This window comes from Salminus brasiliensis, chromosome 22 (assembly GCF_030463535.1).
Source record: "Salminus brasiliensis chromosome 22, fSalBra1.hap2, whole genome shotgun sequence".
NCBI lineage: Eukaryota > Metazoa > Chordata > Actinopteri > Characiformes > Bryconidae > Salminus > Salminus brasiliensis.
The window spans coordinates 901,953-917,500 of record NC_132899.1 but is presented as its reverse complement, the minus strand read 5'-3'; the positions used below and the strand labels follow the sequence as shown (position 1 = coordinate 917,500).

General features: G+C 43.3%; 1 protein-coding gene across 1 annotated transcript in view; it reads right to left on the bottom strand.

Annotated features, from left to right (window-relative positions):
- Window positions 1-15,423, bottom strand: part of LOC140544312 (cadherin-related family member 1a) — a 26,509-nt gene extending 11,086 nt beyond the window's left edge. Inside the window, exons 1-15 of the mRNA XM_072667792.1 lie at window positions 15,113-15,423; window positions 13,747-13,842; window positions 10,801-10,946; window positions 10,643-10,693; window positions 9,945-10,034; window positions 9,654-9,740; window positions 8,195-8,311; window positions 7,952-8,095; window positions 7,151-7,229; window positions 6,668-6,768; window positions 6,272-6,475; window positions 5,573-5,725; window positions 4,887-5,051; window positions 4,008-4,075; window positions 588-816 (exon numbers count right to left, since the gene is read on the bottom strand). Coding sequence (XP_072523893.1) covers window positions 588-816; window positions 4,008-4,075; window positions 4,887-5,051; window positions 5,573-5,725; window positions 6,272-6,475; window positions 6,668-6,768; window positions 7,151-7,229; window positions 7,952-8,095; window positions 8,195-8,311; window positions 9,654-9,740; window positions 9,945-10,034; window positions 10,643-10,693; window positions 10,801-10,946; window positions 13,747-13,842; window positions 15,113-15,173 — 1,791 coding nt within the window. The 5' untranslated portion in view covers window positions 15,174-15,423. The remainder of the gene's footprint in view (window positions 1-587; window positions 817-4,007; window positions 4,076-4,886; window positions 5,052-5,572; window positions 5,726-6,271; window positions 6,476-6,667; window positions 6,769-7,150; window positions 7,230-7,951; window positions 8,096-8,194; window positions 8,312-9,653; window positions 9,741-9,944; window positions 10,035-10,642; window positions 10,694-10,800; window positions 10,947-13,746; window positions 13,843-15,112) is intronic.
- Window positions 15,424-15,548: the final 125 nt, after the last annotated feature.

The following is a 15,548-nucleotide window of genomic DNA, read 5'->3' as shown; positions in this document are numbered from 1 at the left end:
ATTATTCAGACATACTGTATAAATGTTTAGAGTAGAGGCATCTCTATTTACTGTTAAATCTACAAATCAAACACAGGCAGAAACTCAAAGCTCTGAAGATCAGACAAAATTCTTATTTTTCAGAATCTTTGATTGATGTATGATACACAATTAAAAACCTATAGAGTCTCACCAAAAATTTAAAACTCTTTCACTAAGGGGCTTGATTTTATACACCTTTATACACCTGTGGTAATGGTCAATTAAATATCCAAATTCAATTCAACGACTACAAGGTGTGTCCCAATACTTTTGTCCAAACAGTCTGGCTTTTTTGTTGTTCTTTTATATGTTTAGATGGTGAAATCTGCACAATGAAGATGTATGTGTTTTAATATCAATTTTAAGCTAAACAGAGCAGAAATCCTGAGTCTGAGTCTGAGTCCATGACTGAACAGTGGTTAATGTGCTGGTCCACTGCGGAGCAGCTTATTTCCAGTCACATCCCGATCTCTAAAACCCTGTCCCGATCCTGATCATCCCACCCTTACCTCCTGTTTTGCGTGGGTGTACAGTAGATCAGCCTCCAACTGAACAAAACCACAAACCTCTACTTTCACAGGAGCACCGATGATCATAGTCTTCTCCAGAAAGTTTTCATTGAACTCTGGAGGATGGTCATTTTGATCCAGCACGGTGACGAACACCTCCGCCAGGCTGTATTTGCCCTCCGTGTCCTCTGCCTTCACATAGAAATTATACTTTGACTTCACTTCGGCATCCAGAGTGGCCCACGGCTGAGTGTAGACGATTCCTGAAGTCGGGTGGATGAGGAACCTACAGAGATACAGAGTAAACATTAGAGTCCCGAACTCCAGGTTCCAGAACATATCCTTAACAATACAAACGGCCAGATCCACACTGGACTGTATTTTTTAATCTGTATATTATATCTGACTGGCCGAGAGGAACGCTATGAGGACCAGTATCTCCTGATAACAGCATTCAAACACTCACTCTCTGTTAGTGTCAGCCCACCTTGTTCACCTGTAACCTGGAAACTGCCAGAAGCCCTTAAAAATGACCTGAGTAATGATCCTGTCCTGAAGAGAAGAACCTGATAATGATCTAACCCCACCAAACCCCAACCCTCCCTTTACGCTCAGTGACGATGCTTACGACACGTTGCATGGTTCTGATATGGTTCCACCTCAACAGAAACACTTGCATGACCTCTTGCATGAGAGCATGGTGGAGAACAGAGGGTTGTCCCAGATTACATGTCCATGTGGGGCCTGTGCGGGTTGGCCAACTGGGAACTATAAGGTTTTGTCCATGGGTTTCATATATGGATGCCCACCAGGGTCAGAGATTGGACCAGGAGTTAAACATGGGGCCCATCTGGTTTCTAGATGTAAGATTAGGGTGGGCTGTAAAGATGGGGCCCAGTTATTAAGCCCAACTGGGTCCCATTAACATCGCATGTACAAACCCACTCAGAGCCCACGCCCACTGTTCTGTAATACTTAGTTCACTACTCTAACTGGGCAAGTCAACCGGCCGGCGCACCTTCGAAACCGCTCCCTGAATAGGGAACAAATAGCAGCTGAACGAGGATCCAGGAACAGAACAGTACCAGTGAGGGTTCTTCTGTGTCTGTCAAATCATTTCTGTAGATGTGGATGATCTCGAACCCTGTGATATCAACAAAATTTTCCATCTGATAGCAGGCCGCCTGTTCCTCCATCATCTGCCTCAGTGCTGCTGTAGCGACGGTGCTCAGCTGGTGTGAATTAACGAGCTGCTCTAAAGCTGAGAGCTTTCACACGTTTCCAGCTCGCTTCCGCGCCAGGCTGAGAGCGAGGCATACATTAGCAGCTTTCTGCCTTTACTGTGCACTTCGAGCTCTCGCCAGCTCGGCTGTCTTCCTCTCTCCAGCTGTCACAGCGCATGCTAATTGGGCACTGACTCACTAAAGGAGCCTGGAGAGGCTATTTTTACCCCCCAATCCAATTAGGTGATTAGCTAGTGTCTTTGCTCCTGTCTCTAAGTAAACCGTTTGAGTCCAGTGAGTCCTCCATTTAAAGAGGCCAGTCTAGCCCCGCCCTCCAACCATCCACCCCCCCCCCACACACACACACACACCCCATCATTCTCCTAACCAGGTGGCATCAACATGGCTGCGTGTGAGTGACTGTAATGGCAGGCCATGTCACTCTCTGTGGTTTGCTCTGAGATCATCTCCTCCAGGTGTAAATGATACAACAACATTCACTCTTCAGCCATAGCATTAAAACCACCTCCCTAGTATTGTGGACATCCCCCTCGTACTGCCAAACAGCACATAAGACTCATTGAGGCAGACTCATGGTCTCCACAAGACCTCTGAAGGTGCTGTGGGATCTGACACCAGGACTATCGTTAGCAGCAGATCCTTTAGGTCCTGTAAGCTGGTAAGAGGCTCCACGAGCATCAATGAGCTACCAGCTTCTTGTGGGACAGTGCTGATACATTCAACGTTCCTAAATTCAGCAATGTATCTCCTCTGCTGCGTTCTCTCTTCACTGGCTTCCTGTAGCTGCTGCCCTCATCAGATTCAGACGCCTGACTCTGGTCTACAAAGCCAAGACTGGACCAGCCAGCCCCTCCGTACTTGACGGCGATGGTCAAAAGCCGATCTGCACCGAGAGCCCTTCCAGCTTCAAGTACGGCTCGGCTCGACCCGCCATCCTTTAAGATCCACGGAAGACGAGCGTCCAGACTTTTTACTGTCCTGCACCGAAGTGGTGGAACGAACTTCCCCTGGATGTCCAAACAGCAGAGTCCAACGCTCGCTGTCCTCAAACCCAGACTGAAGACCCTCCTCTTCTGAGAGGACTCAGGCGAAGAGAAGAGTATTATGGTCTCCATATTGACTTGTGTTTAGTAGAGTCTAAGATTAGAGGATCTGAATTTTAGTCTATTTAAACTAGCTGAGGTTCTTCTTCAGTAAACAGTGAAGCTCTTTTTTCTCTTGCTCTGGAGAAGAGCATCTGCTAAATGCTGTAAATGTAAGTACAGTATATTTTGGATTCAGAGGCCACAGACTCTCCTCGTGACGCCAGACTTCCCAGAGATCTTGAGTCTTCCGAAGGTGTCGTGGGTTTAATTCTGCAAAACACTGATGAAGGGAGGTGCCTACCTGAAGACCCCCAGGGAAGAGCTGACAACACAGTGAGGGATTAGTGTATGGGTGAAGGGGGTGGGCTGGGTGTAATTATAAGTCTCAGTACATTACTGTAGTATTTCAATGTAATACTTTTTGACATAAACTTTGTTCATAAAGTAGGTCTGAGTACTCATGGTTGAGACATTGGACCATGAACACAGTGTTACACTGTGCTTCTTACCAGTATCAGACTGTTCTGCCCACAGCAGCATTAAATACAATAAGAGCTGTAAAGCTCCTTTCACATAAATCTTCTTCATGAAATGAAGAGTAGCTCTGACTCCCTGGTGGTTGAGGTGGGTTTAACCCGGCGATACCCTGATGAAGGGACGTGCCAAGCTGATTACCCCGGTGAAGAGGGGGAGAATAGGCTGAAGGGAACGAACTGGGCTCTGTGTGTAACCCCATGTACAGAGTGCAGGATCTTATCCTGGAGTATTTCAGTATAGATAGAGGAGTGTGCTGTAACTGTGTGCCAACCACATTTGATGTCATATTAATACATAATAATGTACGGTTTAGTGTATAAATGTAGGAATCCTACCACCTTCCACTCCAGCCAAACTATCCCTCAGTCCCACACTAATCTGCTGTTTATTGATCACTCTGCTCAGCATGTGGGCCGTTACATAAAGATCAGATGCCCTCAGATCTGTTTTTCTTCCTGAACACACAAATCACAGCTTTGGAGATAATAATAATGATATTGCGTAAGCTCTTATTGGTTCAGAGCCGTTTAGTGTGGGTCACTGGCTGGGAAACAGTCGCAGGATGGTCCATCATGTAATGTCATAAAGCTTTAATTATCAACATTACTCACAGATCAGCTCCTGAGCCGTAGATGGAGTACTTCACTTCCCCCCAGAGTCCAGAGTCCGGATCTGTGGCCTGAAAAATACAGCAGTCCTCTGAACACAGAGCCCCAGCAGCAGTGCTGTAATATCTGAGCATCCCTTTATACGCAGAGTTACAGAAGGAGACGGCAGGTTTATCTGGAGTAGTTTACAGACTCTCCAGACTGAGTCCCTGATCAATAAGCAGGATTGATAGATATTATTGGTGGAGACACATTCAGATTCAGTCAGGGCTGCGGCCAGTTTTCTAGAGCATCATTACAGCATAGATTTCCTATTGGTTGATTTTTGTTGTCTCTGGTCATAAAAACAGTTGGTGACACTGATCACTTCATCACCACTGGAGAAAAGCCTGTATCTGAGAACCTTTACAGGAGAACACTCTTAACTGTAATAGAAGTCAAAGTAAAAAGGTTAATTTTTTTATATAATTATTTATGTTTTTGTATGTCAGCAACCATTGGATGTAAAACAAAATACATAGAAAATGTTCTATATCTTTTATATTTACCATATTTAATAGTTTATATTAAATTTAGCAAATAACAACAACTGGCCATTAATCATCTTTGTACTTTTGCATATAACTGTAAAACATTAACATAATATGATGCTAAAACAAATGAAAGATAGAAGTTTTTTGTGCAACACAGGTGTGAATAATTAATGTAGGGCTCCATCTCTGTGCTGAGAAATGTGTGATTGACAGTCATTAATAATCAATAAGAACATTATTCTGTACAGATCTGCTCAGACGTGGCCAGTTCAGTAAATGTGAGGCTCTGTGCAGCTCCTCATCATCAATAATAGAGCTAATGTAACACACTGAACCCTGCTGCACTCACAGTGACGGAAACCACATTGGAGCCTCCAGGTGAGTTCTCCGGGATCCGGGCGATGTAGTAGTCAGTGGAGAACTTGGGGGTGTTGTCATTCGTGTCCAGGAGATGGATGATGATGTCTGCTGTGGCGCTGAAACGCTCTGGAGTGTCGATCTCGATCGCTAGCAGCTGCAATACCGAAAATACAGAAAATAGAGAGAATAACATAAACAGACATGGAGAGAGTCTCTCAACAGAACTTCTGATCTGATCCGGTCTGTAATATTTATTTCCTTTTATTACTAAGAGCTAAACCAACAGCACCTACTACTGACCAGACACTAGAGATGAGATGAGCTCGTTAGACTCTTTCAGCACATAAAACACGATAAACTGACTATTAGTGACTTCCACAGTGGAGATACCAGGGTCTGTCAATCACGGTTACGCTCACAGCATTTAGCAGATGCTCTTCTCCAGAGCGGTTTACACAGTAACTCGTATTACAGAGGCGGGTCAGTGTAGTGTTAGGAGTCTCGCCCAGGGACTCTTATTGGTGTAGCACAGTACAGTCACTCAGACCAGGAATCGAACCCCAGTCTCCCACATGGTTTATAAGCTCACTGGCAGGTAGTGGTGTTATCAGTCAAACTAATTAACTCATCCTTAAGCATGGGTCAGTTCTGTGTTCCAGGTTCTCCTCCTCATACCTTGAAGGATAAAAAAGTGTATCTTTCGTAGTCGATGGCCGTCGAGTTCTCTACGATGACGGTGACCTGGGCTTCATTGAGCACTGTTTGAGGGACCACTCGAAGAACTCGGCCAGGTCCGACCAGTCGCAGTCTAAATTTAGCGTTTGCCCCCTGAAGAAAAGAAGGAAACCAGCAGTCAGAGAAACCAGAACTTTCTAGAGCTGCAGTCTGAATGATTTCTCACAAAGAACTTTCTAGCCATTTCATCTCAGGAGGCCCAGTTCAGTCTGTAGACAGTACAGACCAAACCTTCAGTGTTTAACTGATTTGAATTAGAAAGTTACATTTCTTAATATTTATTTATTTTCGAATAAACCAAAAAACATCAGCAGATTCGGACCGGTCTGTACAGAATACACATCACAAGTAAATATGATCCATTAAGGAACGTTTTAATTACTTTTGTAATTACAGCTGAATGTTCTATAAATCCGACATATGGCTTAAAGTTCCTACAGGGGTGCGGGATGAAGGGAAGAGCTTTAGAGGAAATGCAAATCATGAAAACTATATAAATAAACAAGCAGCACTAACTACATCTCACACTCCCCTCAAACCATATGGAGCTGTTCAGTAATCTCCAATAGATCTGATTATTATTATTATTATTATTATTATTATCATCATCCGGCTGTGTGAGAGTGTGTGAGCAGTTACCTGGTCAGAGTCATTGACTGTGATCTTCAGGCCCCGGAGTATCTCCCCTTCAGGTGGGTGCTCGTACATGGTCAGCTCGAACTTGTTCTGTGGGCCGTTCTCACCATAAAACGTGGGTGGGTGGTTGTTAAGGTCCACCACTCGGATCGTCACCATAGTGATGGTGTAGTCAAGCAATGCGTTTTCTGGACCAACCTCTGAGGCCTTGATTCAAGAAAAGATATGATATATAAATTAGACGTCTTCGACCGAACATGGTGTCCCAATACTTTTGTCCATATGGTGTATCTCCAGCTCAGTTTGAAGGGGTTAACAGTGCAACCACTCTGAATTCCTGCATTTCTGTCCCACTAGCCCTCCCTGTTCCCCCGCGCTGCAGCAGGACTGGACGAGTACCTTCACTTTGAGTTCGTACAGCTCGTTCCTCAGCTGGACCGGGTGGGTCGTTAAGGTGATGCAGCCGCTTGAGCTGTTGATGTTGAAGGAGCCGTCGCTGCCTAATTCACTCAGAAGACACACAAATCAGCCTCATCTCTGAACTGCTGGCAAGGGTTCGATCAATATGACAGAGATACAGCAGAGACTCAGAGTGAAGGTCATGTGTGGAAATGTAAGGTCTGTCAGTGGTCTGTCAATAGACTGTCAGTGGACTGTGAGTGGTCTGTCAGTGGACTGTGAGTGGTCTGTCAGTGGTCTGTCAGTAGACTGTCAGTGGACTGTGAGTGGTCTGTCAGTGGTCTAATTGTGGACTGTCAGTTGACTGTCAGTGGACTGTGAGTGGTCTGTCAGTGGTCTGTCAGTGGTCTGTCAGTGGACTGTCAGTGGTCTGTCAGTGGTCTGTCAGTGGACTGTGAGTACAGGCAGGTGCAGGAAGCTCACCGTTAACTAGAGAGTACTGAACAGGGTTGGGGTTGCCTTGGTCTCCATCTTTAGCAAACACAGTAAAAATCTCTGAGCCCTGAAAACAACCAAGGAAAGATGGGTCAGATCCTTCAGAATTTACTGGATTACAATAAACATCAGACAAGGAATACCCAACCACAGCAGAGTGACTAAGAGCTGTGTCCCAATTTCATCCATATAGTGTCAAACATGATGATGATGACAAGGATGATGATGATGATGATGATTATTATTATTATTATTATTATTGTTGTTGTTGTTGTTGTTGCTGTTGTTGTTATTAGTAGTATTATTAATATCATCATCATCATCATTATTATTGTTGCTGTTATTGTTATTATTTCTATATATTAAAACACCAAAACTACCATCATAAAGGTTTATGAATAGTTTAATATTTATACTATACTTTACACTATAAACTGAATATTGTCACACAAAAACCTTGTATCTCCATTTCTGCTGTTTCTCACTTTTCTCCATAAAGAGAATCTGCAGCTGTTCTTTATACTGGATCAGAGGTTCAGGATGAACGGACCAATAGAAACGCTCCAACACCCTGAATAAAATCTAAAATACATTTACTTCCATTAAATGTTCAGAACGTTTTTCCTCCTCCTGTAAAGCTGTTGCTGTTGTTCTGGAGATACAAGGTTTCTGTGCAACAGTGATAATAATCTTTCATGACTGTTGATCACTACTAATAAAATATTCTTAATAAAATATATATACATGCATTTTCCCATAACGGCATCTATAACCCACAGTGATACATACAGGTACTGAGACTTCATACACATATCCGAAATATGGCGTCCCCACAAAGGTGGGGGGGGAGTCCTGGGCGTCTAGGACGTTGATGGTTACAGTGGCTGAGGAGGACATCACCTGATGTTTGCCATTATATTTCCCTCCACCATCCTGAGCAGCAGTGAGCGAAGGGAAGGAGGAGACTGTTATTCTACTCAGTGCTGAGAGTTTGTGTCTGTATGGATTAGTGTGTTGGTTTGTGCCACTCACCTTAGCAACCACGGTGACGAAATGAGTTTTGGACGTCTCATAGTCCAGAAACTCACCAGGTTTGATGCGAAGGACTCCACTGTGGCCATCGATGGTGAACTTGGTGTTGGGAAAGGTCTGGAGAGAGAACATCAGGGTTTTCAACAGCGTTTCTACTAGAGGGGTTACGATTGATTGATGTATTGAAATATCTTAAAAACTGTGACAGTATAAAAACACTCCATCGTTTACATAACATCTGAATAAAAGTACTCCTTATCCAATCAGAGGAGTGGGATCGGAAGACAGTACAAGCCTTTTTAAACACAGCACTAAATGAACCACTGTCTGACACCAATCTTTACATCTAAACCAATCATTAATAATCAATACTGTGATTCTGATCATCCCTACAGCACTGCAGAACAGACGGTCACCACGCCTCCATAGATCCACTGCAACATAATCAGGTTTAGTGTTGAATTAAAGCCTAATCAGACTGTTCTTCAGTAGAGCGGGAATCTGCAGTAAGGTCTCGAACCGCAGACTTGCCTGTTACAAATGAGTCAGGCTGAGCTCTCCTGCTGGAGGGCCAGGAGGAGTCAGGAGGGGTCAGCAGGAGTTAGGGAGGAGTCAATAAGGGTCAGGAAGAGTAAGGGAGGAGTCAGGAGGGGTCAGGAGGGGCCAGGAGGAGTCTGAAGAGGTCTGGAGGAGTAAGGAGGAGTCTGGAGGGGTCAGGAAGAATCTGGAGAGGTCAGAAAGAGTCCGGAGGGGTCAGGAGGGGTCAGAAGGAGTGAAGCATCAACCTGACTCTAAAATGAACCCCTAAAATTCAGATTTATAGCAAGAAATAATAAAACATTCTATAAGTATAAATAAGAGGCGGAGTGGAGGAGTTCTGACAGCACAGCTTCTAGAGATTGCTTTTGTGTTTTAATTGTTTTGTTATTGTTAAAAATAATATATACATGTTTCCATGTGAGTCAGATTTAAATACGCAGAGAACAGACCTGCAGACGTTTACAGAATGTAAAGAGAATTCATTCAGTGTTTGGCTTTAGAGCAACACCAGGGAAACGCTTTCTGGTGCTAGACAGGACCCTTCATCTCTATCACAACATTTCCCTTTTATATGAAGAACCTTTTAGCCAAGCAACAAATCATCTAATTAAGCATCCAAATGGTTCCATGACTCTGTATAGAACCACTGCCTAAACATCCCTTAACGAATCATATTTAAGTGAGTATTTTAATATATATACACACATGTTACATAAATCCAGATAATACCAGTAACAGCAGTGCAGAACATGAGCCAGGGTTTATATAGTGTATGAGTATATGAGTATATGAGTGCAGAGCAGAATGACAGCAATGACTGAAGTGGTGAAAGGGTTAAAGGGTTAAAGGGCGTGTTCCCTCAGATTGGGCGTGGCCTGTTTGGAGTTCTGCTCACAGATGTAACGGATCAGAATCCCACCTGCAGGAAGTATGTGACGCTCCCGCCCGAGCCCAGGTCTTTATCCATGGCCTGAACCGTGAAGATGCTGCTTCCTGCCTCAGTGTCCTGCAACACAACACAAAGACAACCGTGAGAACCATCACACTGCACCTCTACACCAGCCACTGAACCGGAGCGCCATCAGCACCATCAGCACCGCCATCTGTTCCATTAGCAGAGCTGTTCAGCACCTCCCTTCCAAAACCCCAGAAAACAACGACACCCCCCCCCATATATAAAAGCCAGACCAGAGTGAACCAATCAGCTGACCTCGGGAACGCTGACGATGAAGGGTAGGTTCAGAAACTCTGGCTTTTCATCGTTAGCATCTGTGACGAACACCCGTCCGTTCTCTACCACCTGAGAAATGCAAAAACTACAGGTCAGGATTCAGCTCCGCAGAGACCCAGCATCTCCGATCACTTTCAGATCTGATCCATATTCAAATTCTTACAATATATATCTTTAATTACATATAAATTTAAGTTAGATTGTGTTTCTTTAGATTAGCTTGATTCTATATATTAGATCATTTATTTTTTATTTATTATTATTCATTTATTTTTATTTATAAAATTTGAAATAAAATGATAAAACATTGATGAGATTTATAGATTTACCAAATATTGTATTAAAACATTTTCAAATTAGATATTAAAATTCTGGAAGTACATTTTGTACATTTTTATTAATAATTTTTTTTTTTTTATCATTTTCATTAATAAATTATTTTTTTTTACATTTACACTGTTTATGTTTTTCAACATTAATAAAGCCATACTTATAATGTAACACTTCTAAAAGGTCATACTTTCAGATTTCAGATTAGATTCATAAATAAGAACTTTGGTGATTTTGAAGGTTTGCATTTTCACTGATTCTGCAGAAATGACCTCCGTATAAAACACTGTAAACGCTTCAGCCTCTAAAATGCTGTATAAATGAAGTGAAATGTCCAGCAGTGTTACCTTGTTCCTGCCGTCAGTGATGCTGACCAGTACAGCTATTTCATCTTCTACCTGCAGTGAGAGAAGTTACGCTGTCTGAGTGACCTTCTGCAGAACACTGTGGAGGAGCATGGCTCAGCCAGTACAGCACATCCTCAGCTCTCCAGCAGAGCACTCACCTCTCTGTCCAGCGCTGAGATCAGAGTGACCTTGCCGGATTTGGGGTCGACTCTGAAGTATTCTTTAGAGCCTTTTTCGAAGGTCAGGCCATACCGGACGCCGTCTCCCTCCGGGTCTGTACCGTTCAGAGTGTACACCAGAGTCCCTGTGAAGGGAAACGTAGGAGAACATCAGAGGAACGCCTCAGAGCTCACTGTGGACACCTCACACACCATCAACATCTCCACTCTCCTGGAGCTCCACCTTCCTGGTGTTCAGTTACAGACTGCAGCTCATATGAACCTTCATCAGTTTTCTGTGGTGATGAACTGACCAGTGATGACCTGGCGGGGGGGACCTAAAAGGTTGGTGGAGCTGAGCCACTGAATCGCTGAGTCACTGAATCGCTGAGTCACTGAATTGCTGAGTCACTGAATTGCTGAGTCACTGAATCGCTGAGTCACTGAATCGCTGATTTAAAAGACTGAATGCCACAAAATACAAATAAGAGTAGAGTAAAATTATCATCATAATACAAAAAAAAGAATATACACATGTGTCCAAATGTTTGTGGACACTCCTTGTAATGAAAGCATTTGTATACATATGAACTAGCTGTTCCTAAGGTGATGTGTGTATAGTTCTATATACAGTACTAAGTTGCAGTTACTGGTACAATGTTGTTGTAGTAAAGTAGTAATGTACCTGTACTATCTGTTGGTAAAGTAACTACCTGTACTTTATTAAATTAAATTATAAATATATATTATAATATTTTTTCAATGTTTTTTTTATTTTTATTTGGAGCAACAAGAAGATGTGTGCAACAAAGTAAGAAAAAACTCACTAAAAATAAATATGATTTTATATATGAACACATATCCACAGATATGTGTCAATCAATATGTTTGTATATCAGGAGACGGAAAAAACAACTTTTAATGTATGTCAAAGATTTGGAGCTGTGTGTGTCATGTTGGAGCATTTCTATTGGTCCATCCATGCTGAAATTCTGATCCAGTATAAAGAACAGCTGGAGATTCTCATGCGTCCTGAAGTCTCTTAACTCTCCCATCATACCTCTGGTGTGTTTGACAGGGCTGGAGCAAATAACTACTAAAATTCTATCTAATGCTGACTCCTCCTTCCCTAAATTCCCTAAATGTGTGGGACTACATTTCCACCAGTGTTTAGAACTGCAGGTGCTTTGGGAGGTAAATTGGTCCGGTATGTATCACAGCAGTCGACCCCTCATCATCAAACAGGACACACAGCCAGTTCACCTTTGCAGAGCTGTTCACTCAAGTCCAGGTTCAATATGAAGGGTTAACACCAAAGGTGGTCCAGAAAGCACAGATCCACTCCAGGATTTAGTTCTGTCTGGGTGACTCTGGATTTTTACTTTCTGGACCTGGACCTGGCACTCAGATGATCCTTCTGGACCTGATTTAAACATGTCTCTGCCCGCAGTCTTCAGCACCAGCGGCTGACCTTTAGTCTGGACGGGTGAAGAACTCTCTCAGCAGTGTGTTTACACTGACCGGTTTAGAGGAAAAGGCGGTTGCAGGTACGAGGGTGAGAGTGTGTCTCTGGAGGAGCGTTACTGCACGTCTAAAGCCCACAGATTAGCCAGGGATCAGCTTCACTACAGCCTGCGCATATGACTGACACACTGCATTAGCATACGGCTAATCTCAGAACAATGGCCCTCATGTCCAGGTGGAGCATGTGTCCATACAGACAGCTCAGAGCAGGGAATAATCTAACATCCATATCATCTTCATCTTCATCATCATCATATTAATAATAAAAAGGTTTTTACACTATATGAACAAAAGTATTGGGACACCTCTCATAATCACTGAGTTCAGGTGTCTGATTCAGTCTCATGACCACAGCTGTATAAATCCAGCCTCTAGTCCTGCAGTCTGTCTTTCTTCCACACATCAGTGAAAGAACGGGAGGTTCTGAAGAGCTCACTGAACTCCAGCGTGGTTCTGTATGTAATAGGAGACACCGCTGCACCAACAACAACAAGTCAGCTGGTGAAATCTCCTCCCTCCTAGATCTTCCTCCATCAGCTGTGAGTGGTGTTATTATTGAACAGTGGAAGAGTTTAGGAGGAACAGCTCACAGAGAGCAGCTCAGCCACCAAGTGTCTGTCAGACCACGTAAAGTTACAGAGCGGGGCAGTTTTATCTAAATCAGATTTTTATTAAAACACTGATATCAGAATAATAATAATTTTTTTTATAACCACCTCTTTGGTGGTTGGTGTGGCGCAACAGATAACACCACTACATGCCACTGAGCTACCACACCATGTGGGAGACTGGGGTTCGATTCCCAGGCTGGGTTACTGTGCTGTGCTACACCAATAAGAGTCCCTGGGCAAGACTCCTAACACTACACTGACCCACCTCTGTAATACCAGTAACCTTGTAAGTCGCTCTGGATAAGAGCGTCAGCTAAATGCCATCAATGTAAATGTAAATCAGTGCTGTTGGGTAAAGCCTTGTATCTCCACTTTCCTCCATAAAGAGAATCTGCAGCTGTTCTTTATACTGGATCAGAGGTTCAGGATGAACGGACCAATAGAAACGCTCCAACATCAGAGTAGAATCTTTCACACTGACTTTCATTAAAATGGGAAGGCTCCTCCTCCTGTAAAGCTGCTGTTCTGGAGATATGAGCTTTTTGTGTTAGTGTCATCCCGTGTGCAGTTCAGTCAGTTTAAATATTCAACTTATCTGTTTAACATCTGGAGGCACTGAGGAGGAATCTGGGTTCACTGCATTCTTTATTAATATTAATAATAATAATAAGAATAAGAAGAGTAATATCATTCCAATCCACTCTAATTAAAATATTCACTATTTTAAATAGTCTTTGTGGTCTGTCCCTGCAGCAGGACTCATCACAGGACCCGTGCTCTCTCTCCTCCACTCATTAATATGGGCACTCACCCACTGGAGTGTCTTCAGCAATGCTGAACAGCGCCATGTTCCCGTTGGTGCTGCTGTGTCCATTGTCGTAGAAGTATGGGGCAAAGTCGGACTGTCCTGGTAAACGGAAACATCAACATTAGGCTCGTGTAGATGAAGAGTGTGATTAGTGCTGTGCAGGAGTCTTTCAGCTGATTAAACACTTTGCGAGAGCATTCTTATAAAACCTGGCTTTAATAAACGCGAGCAGAGCTGAAGGAGCAGGCAGGTGATGCTCAGTATAATCACATCACTGACTCCTGGACATGAAAAACACCAGGAACGAGATCTTAGCAACTGTAACTCTCTCCTCTTAAATGTGGTGATAATATCTGACTGTTCTCATTTTGAGATTCTGTGGTAAGATTAATAAACTCATTTCTAATTTATTTGTCACTTATTTCACTTGTTTTAAGTGCTTTTATCCACTAATCACAGATCATTTGCTTAATTTTACTTGATTTAAGCAATAATATATAATGTAGCTTTTGATTATTCACTAAATAACCTCAATAAATAAATACAAGCAATATTCTGCCAGTGATATCAGAAAAAGACACAGATAGAGTAAAACAAATAGAAATATGGAAAAATATAAATTAAGAAAAAAAGAGTAAATATAAAATAATAATATAATATAATATAATATTTTTATCAGTGTAAAAATTGAGGAATATCAGATATGTCGAGGATATGTTGGAGGGTTTCACTTGCTAAGAGCTGAGTTAAATGAGGACGGGAGGAGAGTACTGTTTAAATAAACCAATAAATGAAGCTCCTACAAACTGCAAGCAAAACCAGAAGAGCGGTCAGGTGACTGAATATGGGTCTAGGTGGACTAAACTAGTGCATATTGATCAGCATATTGATCAGCATATCGATCAGCATATTGATCAGCATACATATGACTGACCTACAGAAATGATATTTTATGTTTAAGATTAAAACCAGAGCATCAGGTGAACACCTCCAACATCCAGAACTACACTAATGAAGGTCTGAGCCTGGAGAAGAGGATCACTCACTTGCTAAAGGAGCAGAACAAAGACAGACACGGTGTGACGAAGTGACATCATCATTGGTAGAAAATGAAGAGAGAAAAGTGTTTAAACACACACACACATACACATACACACACACACATACACACTCACACACACACACCTGAGTCTGTTCAAAACTCTAGTGTCCAGTTGGACCCAGGTGAGGGCTGGGAGAGGTAACTCAGGGCTGGGGATTCTGCCCAGTGCTTAAAGGATTAGCAGGGCAGTAACAGCTCCAGAGACACCTCCGATACCCGACCCCCCCTCCTCCCGCTACAGGTTCTACAGAACCCGGGTGAACTTACCCAGGTGGACGTGGAGCAGCAGCAGAACCAGAGAGAGCCGGAGTGTGTGTGGACCCTTCATCCTGCGGGCAGGGTATGTGTGTAGAGGAGGCTCATGCGGAGAGCGAGCTGAAGTCTGCGTCCTTCTGGAGACGTCTTCCCGCCAGGCTGAGCTGAGCTGAGCTGGAGAAGGGCGTCGCAGCGTCACACACACACACACACTCACTCACACACACACACACACTCACGCTCACACACACACACTCACGCTCACACTAATCCAGTGACGTATCACACGCTCCTCTGCTGCTGTTCCACCCTGGAGCTCCTCACACACTCTCACACTGAACACCCGGGTGGAGCAGAGTTCAGAGTTCAGCTTAACATTTCACACGATTTCACCACCCAGCAGCACCCACCACTACACCACCCTCAACACTACACCACCCAGCAGCAC